Source organism: Pteropus vampyrus, unplaced genomic scaffold, assembly GCF_000151845.1.
Source record: "Pteropus vampyrus isolate Shadow unplaced genomic scaffold, Pvam_2.0 Scaffold130, whole genome shotgun sequence".
In the NCBI taxonomy this organism is placed as follows: Eukaryota; Metazoa; Chordata; class Mammalia; order Chiroptera; family Pteropodidae; genus Pteropus; species Pteropus vampyrus.
This window is the reverse complement of record NW_011888911.1, coordinates 3,490,561-3,507,613: the sequence shown is the minus strand read 5'-3', so window position 1 is coordinate 3,507,613 and position 17,053 is coordinate 3,490,561. Positions and strand designations below refer to the sequence as shown.

Sequence of the window (17,053 nt, the reverse complement as noted above, 5' to 3'; positions counted from 1 at the left end):
GGAAATCCAGATCTGTTTGTTCAGGATCTTGCCTGGCAAGTTTAATGTAAAATAAACATTAAAGAGTAAGAACAGGCTAATGCACTCACAGTATTTTCTGGCAGGGAAATTATTTTTCAGCACCAAGTACCTGTAAAGAGTTGCCTCCCCTGAAGTTCAGTTCTTCACTAAGCGCTAAGGATCGTCTGTTGCTTCCATGGAAACGGTGGATGGAACTGCTTCCATTCTCTCCACCCACACTAGCTTCCGTACTGACTGGGAACTCAAGTGTCTCATCGCAATGAGATGCCAGCTTGGGGCGGCAGCATGGGTGAACACGCTACTTGTCTTTTAGACCCGCCGCGAACACTGTAGAGTACTGCAAGGCCAACAGAGTCGGGGTGGTTGGCGTTCTTTTATATTGTTACGGCTTACAGAACTGGATCCAAAAACATTGGCTGAAAAACTTCCATTTTCAAACTCACATTTGAGTATTATTTCAAGTCAAAACTTGAAAGCCACAGAAAGTGTTAACAAAAAATGGGGTGGAGAAAATTCTCGCTGAACCCGACAATTCTGAAATTAGTAGCCTTTTACCAGTATCGCCAAGCCTTTCCGATGGAAGCATTCCTTGGGGATATTGGCAGCAAACTTAGGAATAAAGAGATTTCAGGAAGATTTTCATTTAAATGACACTTGGTTTCCCTGCTGATGAAAGGGGAAGGCTTACTCCATCTGCTGAGATCAAATTTCATCTCATCAAACACCTCAGTGTAATTATTTTTCTACCAAGTATTTAAATGAGGATGTAAATGAATACCGAGGTATTGGAAGTCATTAAGGCTGCTGTGGCTGAGAGGAAGCACCGCTGCCTCCCTAGGGACCTGTGGTTCGCCATCAAAGCAGCTGCTCACCGGTGTTCATTTTGTAACCTTTATGCCACATTCTTAAATTAATGAAGAAACGTCAAGAATCTATTTCCTCAGAGAATCTTAGCATGGGGTCTGCACAGGGAGCAAGGCCTGTGTATGAGAGCGTGCGTGTGTGTGTGTGTGTGTGTGTGTGTGTGTGTGTGTGTGTACATGCGCACATGCACATACGCACACTAAAGGACATAGAAAAACTTAAAAGAATTAGGATTCTGTAAGTTATTTTACCTTCTATTACAGAATATAGCAGTTTTAAAGTTGAGGGGATAACTATAAATAAGCCATCCACCCATAACTCCCATGAATCGTTTACTGTACTACCAAACCTTCTCTTCTGGATTTTAATATCTCTACTTGTAAAGTAGGAATGTGAAGATTGCCAAGATATTGAAAAATGGGTTTCCTGTCTAACACTGGCCATCTTCTTCTGAGCTTAACTAGAAATAACCAATTCTTAAGACCTACCCTGTCTTAGGAGGCGACAGATGAACATTTAGACTTTTCTCCATTTATAAACATCTCACTCAGTGTTATAAATAACACTCAATTTTAAAATTCCACTTTACCCTAACGACAAGATGGGCATACAATCTGCCATTTCCTTCATTTGAATGTGAAGAGTGGTAGGTTATAGTGGAAATCTTATCTCCTCAGAAAAGTCACATGGGGGGGGCGGGGAAGAGAAGCTGAGTGTGTGTGTGGTGGGGGAAGTCTTTAGGGGAAAAGGAGCAAAAGGAAAAACAGAGGAGTCACATACAGCACCCTCTGATCAAAAATAAAGTTCTATAGAATGTTAAGAAACTAGAAAACTTGGCTTTTAGTAGTCAGCACTTAAAATGCTGTCATACAAACTAAGTGCATGATTTAGAACCAAAAAATAAAAAAATTAACACTTGGCTGTGTCAGATGGAATCTTTTTTCTATTTCTCTATATCTCATGCAGCTTTGTTTAATACAGAAGATGCTAAAGAGTAAATTCTAGGCAGAAAGAATGTGTTCACTCTTAACAATCAAAATCTGCTTTCGCTTGACAGAAAATGGGATGAGATCCACTGGCATAGATTGCTATTGAGAACCTGACTGTGTAAATACAAATAGATCTGGTCCATGCCTTTCTGTGCAAACAGAGAAGTGCAATTAAAGCATTAGGAAAGTACTGTTTTCCTTAATGAGTTAACAGCAATCCCACTTCTATACAAAACCATGTTTTCTATCAAGAGCTAAAACTTCAATTTTGCTTCCATTTGCTTATGTTAAAAGGGAGCCCAGTTAAAGTTCACTTTAATAAACATTTAAATTCAAAAGGTTTTCATATAATTAAGTAGGGCAGGAAGCAAGAGTAAATAAGACACTGGTTAGGAAACCATAAATGCAAGAATTTAGATTTTGAATTAGAAAACTAATATTGAAATGAAGTAGATACGTTCAGAGTAGAATCTTTTTAGCAGCATTATTTAGTAATCAGTTAGAAAAAACTATAAGGGGTAGAAGCAACAGAAGCAGAATAAGAAACTATAAAGTATGTGAAAGACTCAATTTCATAAATTTTTTTAAAAAAGAAATTGAGATTATGGTCTAGTTGTAGAGACTTTTAAATCTCAAATTTAAGTATTTCTCAAAGACAGAGAAATAGATAATGAAAGAAAGACAGGAAAATAAAAATCAACTTGAGAAGAAATTGAGTTATAGAGAAAGAGCTAGGGAGGAGAATAATCTTTTCAAGTTCTTAACCAGTTAACCAGGGAACAAATCAAAGTACACAGAATATATTAATGCCAATCCATAATGCAAATTATTAATTCCTAAGATACTCATTTATATTCTTACCACTTTATATGCCACTTTATTTTAAGCTGACCTTTGATAGATACTTAAGAGATTAGTTAAGTCAATGCCAATTTCCTGTTTTTAAAATTTTCTTTTAAAAATTATAGTTATTTCATGCCCACTATAAAAAAAATCAGAAAATACAGGTAAGCAATGAAAACCAATCCCAATTTCAAATGGGCCTAAGAGCTTATGTCGTGCTAATTTCTCTGGCACTCTGATACTGATTGAAAATATTTACTGATCTTTCAGAAATATTTTAAGCTGATAGAGTTTAAGTATGTCTATGAACTAGCTATTACACTGTGCAGCCCCGATCCTAATTTAAATGAAAAAACAATGGTCTACCTTACTTTTATTTTTAAATCCGATAGCTGCCACTAAACAAACACAGCAATGATGATTGTGAGACCCAAAGTACTAACCCCATCATACCCTATCCAGAAATCGACTCTCTTTATTCTAGACTGTTTTTGTGTTAATTAGAAAGTAGAGTTTATCCTGGAAAGAAATTTGAGTGCTGGAGCTATACAAAGCACCACGGCTTTTGTTCTACTATGGCTGCCTTGCTAAAATACCAAACTATTAAGAGGCTTGCTAAAGAGACCTCACTCACAGCCTATAAGAGGGGCCCTATCTATCCTCTAACAGCAATAGAGACAGGAGTACTTCGAGGTGAGTTTCATCACTGATCAAGATTTCGGCAAGTCAGCATTCTCCCGATCTGTCCCGCCTGATTCTCCACGTATTGTATATGCCCCATCCCTACTTAGGAGCATACATAGTGAGTCCTCTTGCTCCCGACACTCCAGCAGGGAGAAAAGAGTCCAGTGACGCCCTTCTATATTTATTATAAAGGAGAAAAAAATACTAGGTTCTCAAAATTTAAGAACAGTCAATTTTCAAAGGTAATGACTATAATAGAGAAAAAATAATGGACACAACTAAAAAAATCATAGGCAATGAAAAAGTTGAGCAAAAAAAAATGTCATCACTGGCCTATTAGTTATTCTGTGTAAAAATATATATATACACGTATTAATTTGGTATATGAATATTTATACATCAATTTGATGTATGACACCTAATTGAAGTATTAAGATGTCTGCAGCTTACCTTGAGATAGTTCACCCAAAAAAAAAAAAGTTAAGTCAAATGTGGCAAAATATTAACAACTATCAATCTAGGTGATGGGTATATAGGTGTTTATAAGTTTCTTAACTTTTATGTGTGTTTGAAATTTTTTATAATGAAAAATGGAAAAAATAATGACCTTATATCTAGACAGCAATTTTCAATTTATAGGGGCCTTTTACAAACAAAATAATTTGCTCTTCCATAATGGCCCTGTATATGTTAGGTCAAATATAATCACTGTGTCATAAAAACTAAGCCTCAGACATGTAACAAAATTCAATATGCTTTCATGATAAAAACTCTCAACTAGAAATAGAGGAAAAATTCCTCAATTATAAAAGGCATTTATGAAAAGCCCACAGATAACATCATCTTCAGCAGTTAAAAACTGAAAGCTTTCCCCTTGAGACCAGGAACAAAACACAAGGATATCTGCTCTCACCACTGCTATTCATCACGGTACTGGAAGTTCAAGCCAGAGCTATTAGACAAGAAAAAAGAAATAATATGCATCCAGATTGGGGAAAAAAAAAAAGGTAAAACTATCTCTTTCCATAGATGATATGCTTCTATACACAGAAATTCCCAAAGAATCCACAAGAAAGCTACTAGAGCTATTAAATGAATTCAGCAAAGTTTCAGGGTACAAGATCAACATGCAAAAATTATTTGTTTCTTTATACCAGCAATGTACAATCCTAAGAGGAAATTAAGAAAGAAATTCCATTTATAATAGCATCTAAAAGAATTAAATACTTGGAAATAAATTGAGTTGAGCCAAGGAGGTAAAAGACTTGTACACCGGAAAACTATAAAATATTGCTGAAAAATATTAAAGATCTAAGTTAATTGAAAGACATCCCATGTTCATAATAGGGATTCAAATGTCAATACTATCCAGAGCAATCTACAGATTCAAACACAATACCTATTAAAATTTCAACAGCCTTTTTTTCAAAAATGAAAAAGCATATCTTCGCATTCATAAGGAATTGCAAAGGGCCATGATGTCAGCCAAAACAATCTTGAAAAAGAAGAATGAAGCTGGAGGACTCATGCTCAATTTTGAAACTTACTACAAAACTGTAGTAATTAAAACAGTATGGTACTGGCATAAGGAGAGACATATAAACCAACAGAATAAAATAGAAAGCCCAGAAACAAACCCTCATATACACAGTTACTGATTACTAAAAAGCGTGCCAAGACCACTCAATGGGGAAAGGACAGTCTTTTTAATACACGGTGCTAGGAGAACGGGATATCCACTTACAAAAAAATGAAGTTAGATCCTCACCTTACGCCATATACCAAAATTGACTCAAAAGGATCAAAGACCTAAACTTAAGAGCTAAAACTATAAAGCTTTGGGAAAAATCTTCATGACACCAAATCTGGCAACAATTTCATGAATATGACACCGAAAGCACAGACAACAAAAGACAAAATACATCAATTGGACTTCATCAAAATAAAAAACTTTTGTGTATCAATAGACACCATCAAGAATGTGAAATGACAACCTACAGAACAGGAGAAAATATTTTCAAATCATATATCTGACAAGTGATTAGTACTTAAAATATGTAAAGAATTCCTACAATTTAACAACAAATAACCCAAATCAAAAACGGGCAAAGGACTTGAATAGATATTTCTCCAAAGAAATTTTACAAATGGCCAATAAGCATATGAAATAATACTCAACATTAGTCTTTAGGGAAATGCAAATCAAAACCACAATGAGATACCACTTCACACATACTAATATGGCTAAAATAAAATTTTAAAAAAGTGAAAGTGACATACGTTAGTGAAGATGTAGAGAAATTGGAACCTTTGGCTATTGCTGGTTGGAATGTAAAAGGGTAGAGCCATTGTGGAAAATGGTTTGGTGGTTCCTGGAAAGTTAAACATTGAACTAACAGATGACCCAGCAATTCCATTCTTAGGTATATATCCAAAAGAATTGAAAGCAGGGACCAGAACAGATCTGCATACCAATTTTCATAACAGACTATTTACAATAGCCAAGAGATAGAAATAACCCAGATGTCCATCAACAGATGAATGGATAAACAAAATGTAGCATATACAGTAGAATTCAGCCATAAAAAGAAATAAAATTTTGTTATGTGCTACAACATGCTTGAAAACATCATGCTTAATACGGTAAGTCAGACACAAAAGGACATATATGATTTCACTTATATGAGGGACCTAGAATGAGCAAATTAGTAGAAAGAAAGCAGAGAGGTTACCAGAGGCTGGAGGACAGAAAAAGGGGATGTTACTGCTTAACAGCAATAGCGTTTATGCTGGGAATGATGGAAAAGTTTTGAGTATAGATAGGGAGACGGGTACACAAAGCATTATGAATATATTTAATGCCACTGACCTGTACACTTACCAATGGTTAAAATATTATATTCACTTAAACACTATTTTTTTTTAAAAAGCGTGTTTTAAAAACAAAATTTCAAAAATATCAAGTGATTTGCCATACCCTCGTAAAATGCAAAGTCAACATCCAATCTCAATTTTTCAATCTCCAAGACAACAAAAAACATATAGAATATTAGCTGCTCAGCATTAAAACAGAATTGAATTGCTTTGATTTCCTAGGCTCTCTCCTGAAGCTCAAGGTCTAAGACCAATCCAAAAGAAGAGTTATCTACTTTGTCTTCAATTTGTTATGAAATCTCCATTACCATAGGATACGCTCCCGCTTCTGCCTTTAGCTTAGCCCAGGAAGGTGAGAAAAGAATGCCTGGCACACGAACAGCACATTCGCCGTGATTAAGAAAGCAGGCTGTGAAGTCGCATTACCAGTTCCTATCCTGGCTCCACTATTAACTGTGACCTTAGTCAAGTTATTTAACCTCAGTGGGCCAGTTTCCTAATCTGTGAGATGTGAGTGACAGTACATATTTCATAAAGTTGTTAAATCAAATTAACTAATAAGTGAAAAGCACTTAGAACAGATCTTGGCACATGGTAAAAAAGAAGGTTTCTATCTCCTTCTCTTCCTTGTGCCTTCCTCCTCCTTCTCTTCTTCTTCATCATCAACATTATTTATTATCAATGAGACTTTGCAAATTACCTGTAAAACCGTCATCTGCATGTTACTTTGCCCACTGCAAAGCCAGACATCTCCAAATAAGACATCATGAACTCTCAGGGTTAAGTTCATTCTCCCAAATGTCTGTTGCGCCATCACTTCATAAGGTCCACCAGGCTTCATAGGATCCAGGACCACCATCCAGCTGTTAGAGTATGCTGAAATAATAACAAGGCTTCAGGGAATTAATCAATTAATTAACTAAAATGAAATGAAAGCCCAGTCCCATCATGCATCATACTCATCTGTGTCTATTCCCAGCTTCAGTGATGAACTGAAGTCAAAGTTATGAAAATTGGCTAAATAAAAAAGCAGCAGCATCTCTATCATTAATCTGTGCCAATCCCTCTTTAATTTTACTGAAGTATTTATAAGAAAAATAAATTACCCAGTTATAATCCTAAATGCGGACAGACAAAAACACGAAGAGATTAAAATTCAAGGAAGTTTAAGTAAAAACAAAATAGAAATTCTTATTATACTATCCAACTGTCAATATTAACATAATCATAATCTAATAGATTTACACAGTACCCCAAATGTGAGCACAGGTTAGAGAAAATCGTTTATAATCTGAAACTTCCCCTTATTTCATGGTATCATTCTTGTCATCAATCCCCTCACCTTCTCCCCACATTGCTACCAAGGATTAATACTAGCAGTGATTCTGGCTTCTCCTATCACCAATTAAACAGGTGAGTGGAGAAAGTGACACATAAAGAAACCGTGGGAGGCATATAAATTAATCTCTCTGTGAAGAAGATATTTAGACTTGCCCAGTTAATTATTTTCATAGAGTTATTTACCAGACTTAAGGTTTTCAGACTCAATTAAGGAAATGAAAAGCTATCCAAGACCCTATTTCAGAAATTCATAGCATATTTCTTAGGAACTACTCCCCCCTTCACCACCACTTTCCTACCTTCCACCCACTCACACCACCGCCTCTGCAAACATCATATTCAGAAACTTAAGGAAAATGTCTTCAAAATGGCAAAATTATGCCTAGGAGAACCAAACAACATGAACGAAGTTTAAAAAATGAGAATGAGAAAATTATAGACAAAATAGAGAAGGGATCATTTAAAAATAAATATTCTTGGGACAATGCTGAAGAATATGAACTAATTTTTAAGTTGTTCCCATCAGATCAATGTAAACTCAAAGAGAAAGAATTGTTAGAACTGGAAATGAAGCATCCTAAAGTTATTATACCAGTCTATAAACAAAATGATAAAAATACTATCCAAGTGACAACTGTGTTAAACGGTGTGCTAAGATCTTTCTAATCAGCAAAAGCTAAGCAGAAGCAATAGAAGTTTGGATGCTCAAAAGGACAGTAGATCAGTAAAAGCTCAAACCATAAAGGATTGCTCAGTTTGGGGAAAAATGTCCAAAACCCTCAAGGCATCGATGGCATGTTTGCTCCTTTCAAAACACAACTGATAGAGCTTGCTCCTCCCAGCCTTTAGTGGTCAATTAAGACCAGGACCAAACGTTCGCTATTGTTTTTATACCATTAATAGCTAGACATCAACATATCAAATATATAATTCACCTAAGCAGAAAAATCACTGTTTTGAAAATAGTGGGCAGCTAGTACAGATTGTGTCGCACAGGTGCATGTGCTCCGTATGGTTCACACTTCTGAGCAGGCAGACACTCCAATCTGTCCCAAATGCAGCCTTGCCAAGGTCTTTCCAGGCTTCTTGCACTGACATATCTTACTGGAGCTCTGTCCTTCTGCCACCAACATTACTCATTTATAATGATAAGATCAACCTCCAGAAAACCTAGGACACGACTATTTTTTATCCTTTTACGACTACGCAATCCACTCCTTGTCACTGCTGTTAACTCGGTATTTACACCACGCCTCAATTCAGACAATATGGCTGGTGAAGAAAACTGCCTTCACCAGAGCTTCTGAAAGTTTTGCTGCCCAGCGATAAAATGACAAATAAGGGAAAATAGACATCTGGGCAAAATATGACAATACCATCTTATTATGGTCAGAGGATGAGCTCCCTCCATGGAGTGAAGAGAACTACAAATCAAGGCCTGAGCCTTATTCTCGAGAACTGTTCTCCCAGGGAAACCCCTCGGCTCGCTTGAAGACCCTGGAAAACTTCCTTCTGTTCTAGTACTCAAGTTCTTTTAGTTTCTAGCTTTTTCCCTCTCCCATTTGAAAGTAATGAGCGTTAAGTGAGATTAACTCCCAGGCAAGGCAGGAAAAATCAGATCCACTACGAAGGTAACTAATGGTCAAACTAACTCAGAAACAATTCATTTAAAACAATGAGGATTTATTCCCATGTAAGTATATACATAGGAGAGCAAAGACTGTTTCTTAGACCAAAGGCAAAGGTGGTATTATAAAGGCAGAAGTCAACACATTCCACAAGAATTGATTAGTCCTCGGCCTGTCGGTTTAGTGCTGATTGGTTGAAGTGGAGCTCACCACAGGATGGCAAAATTCAGTTACAGTTTTAGTTTTTAGAAACTGTGTTGACCCACCAAGCCCATTAGGTTGAGTCTAAATAATAAAACTGTGTCACCGACCACAAAGAGTTGAAGTTCACCATCCAGCTGGTTTCCTGCTGATCCTGGTGGGCTTTCTGAGCAACAGTTGCTCTGGTTCCTTCTTCTGAGCCCTCATCATTTGCTATTTTGTAAGTTAATTTCCCAATCCAGGCCCAGGTTTCTGTAGATTTTCATCATATTCAAATCTCTTCTTCCTCACATTCTTTCTTCTCTCATCTAGGAAAATTCATCTCCTCCCTTCGTTACACGCGACTTAGAGTGCTTACCACGTGCCAGGCACTCCATCAAGTAAATGGCAGAAACAGCCCCTCTCCAGGTTATACTGATAAGAAAGACTTGAAAACTGACTAGGGCTTTGTGTTTCCATACCTGGTGGCCTATTTCTTACTGTTCTTCTCTTCACAGTCCACCCAAGGGCACAGGTAAAGAACTCTCTACCCCCATTTCTCTCTGTCTCCCTGACCAACTCCATCTCGAAATGGGAAGAACAAAGGGAAAAAAAATTAAAATAATCTGTCTAGAGACATGGTTAGTCATAAAGTGCTTTCTTCTTTCTTTTTTGCTATTCACATCAGATGTTAATTATTTTTCAGGTTGTTGTGCCAAATCTCAGATGCCAAGAACAGAAAAAGGAAAATTACCCATGACCTTTTCCTTCCCAAGAGGAAAAACTAGAGCCAGAAGAAACCACCCTAGTCACTTCTTCCACTATAGAACCCTGGCACTTCACCGGCTGCAAACTGGTTCAGTGGTTTGTGGAAGTGACTTTACTGCCCAATGCCCCTTTCCAACCTGCATTTATTCTGTATAAAGTCTATCTCCGCCACCACCAAATATAAATGTTAAAAAAAAAAAAAGCGTACTTTTCTTTTAGTAAAACTGTTTATAGTTACTTAAACTATAACATGCTGTGACAGACACACCCTAAGACCCCCAATAAATCATGCCCTTGTATAATCCCCTCCCCTCAAATGCAGGTAGAATCTGTGATTTGCTTCTAAGAAACAGAAAATTCCAAAGGGGATGAAATGTCATTCTCATGATTAGGTTACATTACATAGAAAAGATAAAGGGGTTTTGCAGATGTGATTAAAGTCCCTAATCAGTTGACTTTAAGTTAATAAAAAGGGAGATAACCCTTAGTGGGCCTGACATAATAAGGAGCCCTTAAAAGAACATCTAGAGGTCAGAGGCTGGAAGCAGCAGAGATGTGGCCATGAATCCTACAGGGACAAGGAAATGAATCTGCCAGCAGCCTGAGGGAGCTTGGAAGTGGATAGTTTTCCAGATGAGAACATGGCCTGGCTGACACACCTAGACTTCAGCCTGTGAGATCCTGAGAAGAGCACCCAGCTAAATGATGGCCAGACTTCAGATCTACAGAAATTGTGAGATCGGAAAAGTGGGTTGTCTTAAGCACCTAAGTTTGTGGTAATTTATTATGTAGCATAGAAAATTAGCATGCATACTAACACTGCAACCAGGAGCTTTTTATTTTTCTAAAAGGTTTAGACTTTTTTGTATTTTTCTAAATTAGAAAAAATATATCTATTCACCTCAATCATGATGACAAAATCAGGCAGACACACCCTCATTTTATCACCCACGTGTGCATGCCGCACATGTATCACAGTAAGAGGATATATGTTATTCTCTCATTTTATTTCTTGTGTCTGAATCATCATGCATCATTTGACAACATGGTTTGAACAGGCCCAGCACCTGAACATATTCCCAATCATCCCTCGGGTTTTAATTTTCCCAATGCTTATGTGTCAGTCTGCTGGACAAAAACCTTTATTTTGTTAATTCCACTTTGTTGTGGGCACCTAGGGGATTACAGGTAATAAGTTAAATATTAACAGTGATAGAGTGGCAAACTGAGGTCATCCAGCTGAAAAATCCCAGAGTCCTCATTAATATTTAAACAGAAATCAACCCTTCAATATAGGCTGCAGTATCTCTTTTGAGAAACATTTTCTTTCCTGCCCTATGAAATTTCCTACATGTCTGACTTCTTTATTCCAAATAACACTTTATCCATTTTGCTTCATGGGCAGGACAGAGCAAGATGCCCACTGAAATAGGTTTGTGAAGCTATACAAACTAAAATACCCTTGTTCTCTATCAAGCAAATATAGAAAGTCTAACAAATAGATCTACCCACCCCCCTGCCACCACTGTCATCTTTATCTATTCTAAACTGAGGCTCCCCTGTAGGGCCTCTCTGCTCATGAAGGCTGCTAATTCTCACCTTCCTGACCATCCTCTACCTTGGGTCAAGCGACTACCTTGGGTCAAGCCTTCACTGTCTATTGCCTGAATATCATAATAGCCTGCTAACATGTCCCACGACCTCTAGTCTGATCAATCTCCAATGCAACTTCCACAGTGTTGCCAGAATAATCTTTTTAAAATTCAAATCTTATTGTGTTATTGTGCTGCTTAGAATCCACGGATCTAAAATAGAGTACTTACTTCTTAGCAACGACAGACAAGCCTACCTTTCCAACCTTGTTTCTTGTCATCCAGCCACCAGTCACATATCCCAGTGTTCCAGACAAATCCACCTACTCGCTATTTCTCCAATGACCCATGCTCACTTGTGCCTCCATGCCTTTCCCCAGGCTATTCCCTCTACCTGGTTAGCCCTATTCATCTTTCAAGATAAAACTTAGACCACGTTAATTACTCCTAATTAAGCACTCCCATAGCACCCTGTACTTCCTCTTTGTGGCATTTATCACCATTAACTGTAATTGCTTATTATTTTTCTGTCTCCTCTCTTAACTTACAAACTTCATGAGGGAAGAGACCACATCTGTTTTGCTCATCACTGTATCATCAGTACCTAACACAGTATCTGGTACACAGTAGCCACTCAATAGATATTTGAGTGACTAAAACAATAACAACAACAACAACAACAACAATAAACATTTATTCAGTACTTACTGTGTGCCAGGCACTGTTCTGAGTACTTCATATGTGTTCATTCATTTAATCCCCACAATAATCCCAAATACTATTAACTTACTTTACAAATAAATAAATAGGGACACAGAGATAATAAATAACATGTCCAAGGTTATACAGCCATTAAGTGAGAGAGTCAGGAACTGAACCTAGACAGTGAATTCCAGAGCCTGGGTTCTTATCCACTCCTCCACACTGTCTCTCTTTTATATATAATTCAGTTCAAATGCCACCTTCTGTGCAAACCTTCCCTTACCATCCAATCTGAGGTAGATGTTTCTCTTCCGTATCCCACGACACCCCACATACACCTTCATCATAGCAGTTATCACACTGCAATATATAACTTAGTGTCTATTCCCATTATTCCATGAGCTCCTTGAGGACAGATACTTTGACACAGTCTTAGTTTCCTTTGCGTCCTCAGTGCCTAGCACATAGTAAATTGTCAAATAATTTTTATGGATGGATGGATGGATGGATGGATGAATAACCTGAACTGGAGCATAAGCATTCATTTTTAGATAATCCAGCAGGTGGCAGAAGAAGACAAAAGCTGAACAGAGGATGGGTTGCCTTACCTTTCACATGGGTCACTTTCTTCATGATGATTTCCTGATCCTGGCAAAGAGTCACTGTCACTGTGGCTCCAGATATGCCATAACCCCAAATCACTGCCCCTGCAGGCTCCTTCTGCAGCACCATGTAATTATCGATGTATGAAGCAAACTGAAAACCAACACCTAAAAAATTTCACAAACACTTAGAAGAGCATCACCGGGAAGATTCGTCACTGACTGAATCTGGTTAAACAGCAAGCACCATCCAGTCTTCATACAAAAGTATTTGAATATACCCCGTCCTTTTACTCTTCTGAAACTATATTTTACTCCTCCTAATTAGGTAGGCAACATAACAAGAATAGTTTCCAACAATATGCATCACAGTACAAGACCAATAAGGAAAATGCAAAGAGCCTAGGGCAAGCAATGTGCCACAGACCTCTTCCTCTTCAGAGCTCTTCATCTCCTTTGCTCTCAGGCTTGGCCTTAATGTTTGACTCTCTCCCCCCAAATCATTAAAATGCTCCTTTTAAGCACCCCCACAGATGGTGTTTATGAGGAAAATAAACCACTTCCTTCCCCTACTTTCCATAACCACGCCCACTCCTCTAGCTGGGAATAAAGAAGCCTGCCTCTCCCCAACACAGCCCTCCCCTAATCTTTTTCACCCCTTTCCATCTTACCAGTGTGAATTTCCCTCAAATAACTCCCCTTATTGTTTTTTTGACAACCCACTGACAATTCTAAATAAGAATTTATGAATATCTGTGACAAGTCTGCTTCCTTCTAAGGTAAATTCAGATAAATGATGATGCAAAAAACGTCAGTGAGAGGTCAAAATGTCTGAACAAAGGTCTTCTGTCCCCATTTTACCCATTTCTTGAGGTAAATTATGCAAAAAGAACAAGGGGAAGAGCACTTGAAACTGTGGATTCTATTTTAGAGTCACTAACAAGACTGAATAAGAACTCACTTTAACAAGATCATTCCTATTTTTAACATCCAGCCTATATTGAAGTATTTTATTAATAACAAGCATCTATCCAAATTATCTCAGTGAGTTTCTCATCAAAACTTAAAAGGGAAAAAAAAAGTTACATCCCAGTTGGTCTGAAAAAAAAAAGACAAAAATCCCTAGAAGAAAATAATTAACAAAATTAAGATTTTTAAAAAGGGTTTTAAACAAAAATGATAGGCAGGAAAGAGAATCAGACCTAACGAGGCTGACATTTTCCTCCCTGGAAGCTGCAAATGATGACAGCCCCTTCGGCTACACTTAACAGAGCAGCACAGCTAATGGGCCACCTACACAGGCTCAGTGGCCTATTTGTCCTGTGCTTCAAATAACAGTCCTAGTACCTAAACATCCTCAGCTCTCTCTTATGAGTTAGTCCCATCATGAAAACTACATGACAATCAAAGTTCATCCAAAAGGGCCACTGGGCTGGAGATGCACGGCTGCCAGGAGCAAAAGGCTCTAAGAGACATCTGGAATTGCAAAAGCACATTGGCAGCCTGCTAGAGAGAAAGGAAGAAGCACGTGTGTGGGAAGCCTTGTCTTGGGTAGGTGCTTCTTAAGGAACAAAACTGAAAACCAAAGGCCTAAGAGCTAAGCAGACAGAAGGTGGGGGTGGGGGAATGGAGCGAAGAAAATTGGCTGCCGCTGGCATATGAGCCCATGCAAGTGGAGGGCTCTAGATGTGTGCAGCCACTGTCTCAGAGGCGGGTGGAAACACCATTCCAAGTCTGTCTGTTTTCTCCAACACACATTTACTGACATGACTATTTGTACACGGCTTATTCTAAGCTAAAAAATTTTAGAAGTGGAAAGTATCTTTTACACCCTGGGGTCTAATAACGGTTATTTACTGATTAACAGACTGAGTAGATTAGGTAATTTTAAAAAATAGCTTGAATATTAATTAATTCAACAAATATTTATTGATGCCTATGTGCAAGGCACCATTTAGAGGACTGAAGATATAACAGTGAAAGAAAAACAAACAAACAAAAACAGACAAACCTTGCCAGCAGGGAATTTACATTCTACCGGGGAGCTTACTTGTGGCAGGCACAATGCTAAACACACTGCAGGCATTAAATTTCTTTGACTGACCTCAAATCACACAGGTAGTTTTATGACAAGACTGGAAACCAAACCTCTTTATTCCAAAGTTACTGCAATTTCCACTCTATCACAGTTGAAAACATGGTGAAACCAAAGAAAAGTCGTATTTCCTGTCTTTATAAAGCTCACATTCCAAGCTGAGTAGACAGCAGAACACTACCAAGGAATGGAGCAATGGACAAAGCAGGGAACAAGAAAGGAGGCAGGACTAGTAACTGTTTTTGTCAAAAGGAAGATACTTATGCTTAATGTTTGAATTTTTTTTTTTTTTAACTCTTCAATTTTTCCTTCATTTGGGTGGAGTAGAAAAATAGGAATTGGCATTCTGGGGAAGAGACCATTATTAAAAGTAGATTGACAAAATTAGGACAGTGGGTACATCTGGTGAGGAACTGGTGCATTGGGGAGGAACACCAGGGAATCCTGATAAAACTATCAATGTTCTAGTTCTTAAGTTGGGCACAGCACCCATGGGTGTTCATTTTATTGTTTTGTTACATATATCTCTCTACATCTCAAATATTACATGATAAACAACAGCACGAAGAGTGATTTGAAGGAAAAATACCAGGATATGCAACTAAATAAGAAGGAAAATTTATATCATTAATCAATGAAAAATATAGTCAGTGTTAATGAAGGTGATGTAACAATATGACCTAAAGGCAAAGATAAAATACTGACAGACTTTAACAGAAAAACTAATAAAATAATAGCCCTACTCTGCTCTTGGACTCAAAGGTCTCTATGTAGAGCTGAGTCAGAAAAAGATTTGTTTACACTTTTGTTAAACCCTGAAAAGCCTGCGTACTTTTGGGGTTCTCGGGTACAGCATAAGTCATTTTTCTGCACTCTGCTGTTGCACTTTAACTTTCATTTCTTAACAGGGATCTTCGTGGTTCACCATTTGAGTGTTTGAAAAAATATATAGGTCCAACATTATCACTTTAATTTTGCATTAGCAGATTCCATTTTCTGATTTCTCCATGGTTATGACCCAGCGTCCAGCCTGGTATATTCAAATGACAGGATCTCACCTGGACAATAGTCAAAATGAGTCACCCTCCTCCCCAATGCCATGCATATTATCCCAGCAATATCTATGAGGTGCACCAGAAACCGAAGCTGAGCCTCAAATATTCTGAGCCAGTGATGGGGTTGTACTTCTTAGCCCCAATCACCACTTAAACTAGTAAAATTTAATTCCTTGCTTGAAGCAAACCCACTCTAGGGTACCACTGAGGGGGCGGTACTGAAATGTTTTGGATGACTCAGTTAACTGTTTCCAAATATCTAACTGGCTTCGCTCCTCCTCTTGGAGCTCCCCTACAGTTATTCAAAGACCCCGAGGGCCTCCCCACTCAGAAAAACCCAACTCTCCCTCCGCCCAAAGTGCGGTATCCTAACAGCGGTGGACGCGAGGGAGGAAGCGGAAGGGCTGGGACTCAAGGCCAGCAGAATCTGCAGCCCAGGCCTCTGTCGGAGACTCCTTCCAGGACCTTGAGAGGGATGCCGGTGGGGGTCCTGCGAGCACGCGGGATGTCGGAGCCCGCACGGGGGTCGGGCCGAGCAGGGCCGCCTCACCTGCACTCGTGTGGGCCCGCTGTATTAATGGCAGCACCAGCCCCAATACAAACACCGGCACTACCATGTTAACCAGGATCCGTCTCCGAGCGCAGGCCTCCAGACACCAGGCCGGGGCGGGGCCTGGTGGGGGCGGGGACGTGGGCGGGGCCTGGGCGGGGCAGGTCTGACCCCACCCTTCCAGGCCGTGCGGTCCGCAAAGCCGTCGCAGGGCCGTACTTCTCCCCTTCTCAGCCGCCGTAGTTAAGTAAGAAAAAAAAAAAAA

The 17,053-nt window shown here is 38.6% G+C and overlaps 1 protein-coding gene across 2 annotated transcripts in view; it reads right to left on the bottom strand.

The window, feature by feature from the left end:
• Positions 1-16,894, bottom strand: part of SIAE (sialic acid acetylesterase) — a 30,758-nt gene extending 13,864 nt beyond the window's left edge. For both annotated transcript variants that reach the window (XR_002782068.1, XM_023534724.1), the window contains exons 1-3: positions 16,789-16,894; positions 13,095-13,256; positions 6,976-7,151 (exon numbers count right to left, since the gene is read on the bottom strand). Coding sequence is in view for 1 of the 2 variants with exons in the window: in XM_023534724.1 (XP_023390492.1) it covers positions 6,976-7,151; positions 13,095-13,256; positions 16,789-16,855 (405 nt within the window). In the remaining variant the exon portion in view is untranslated. The remainder of the gene's footprint in view (positions 1-6,975; positions 7,152-13,094; positions 13,257-16,788) is intronic.
• Positions 16,895-17,053: the final 159 nt, after the last annotated feature.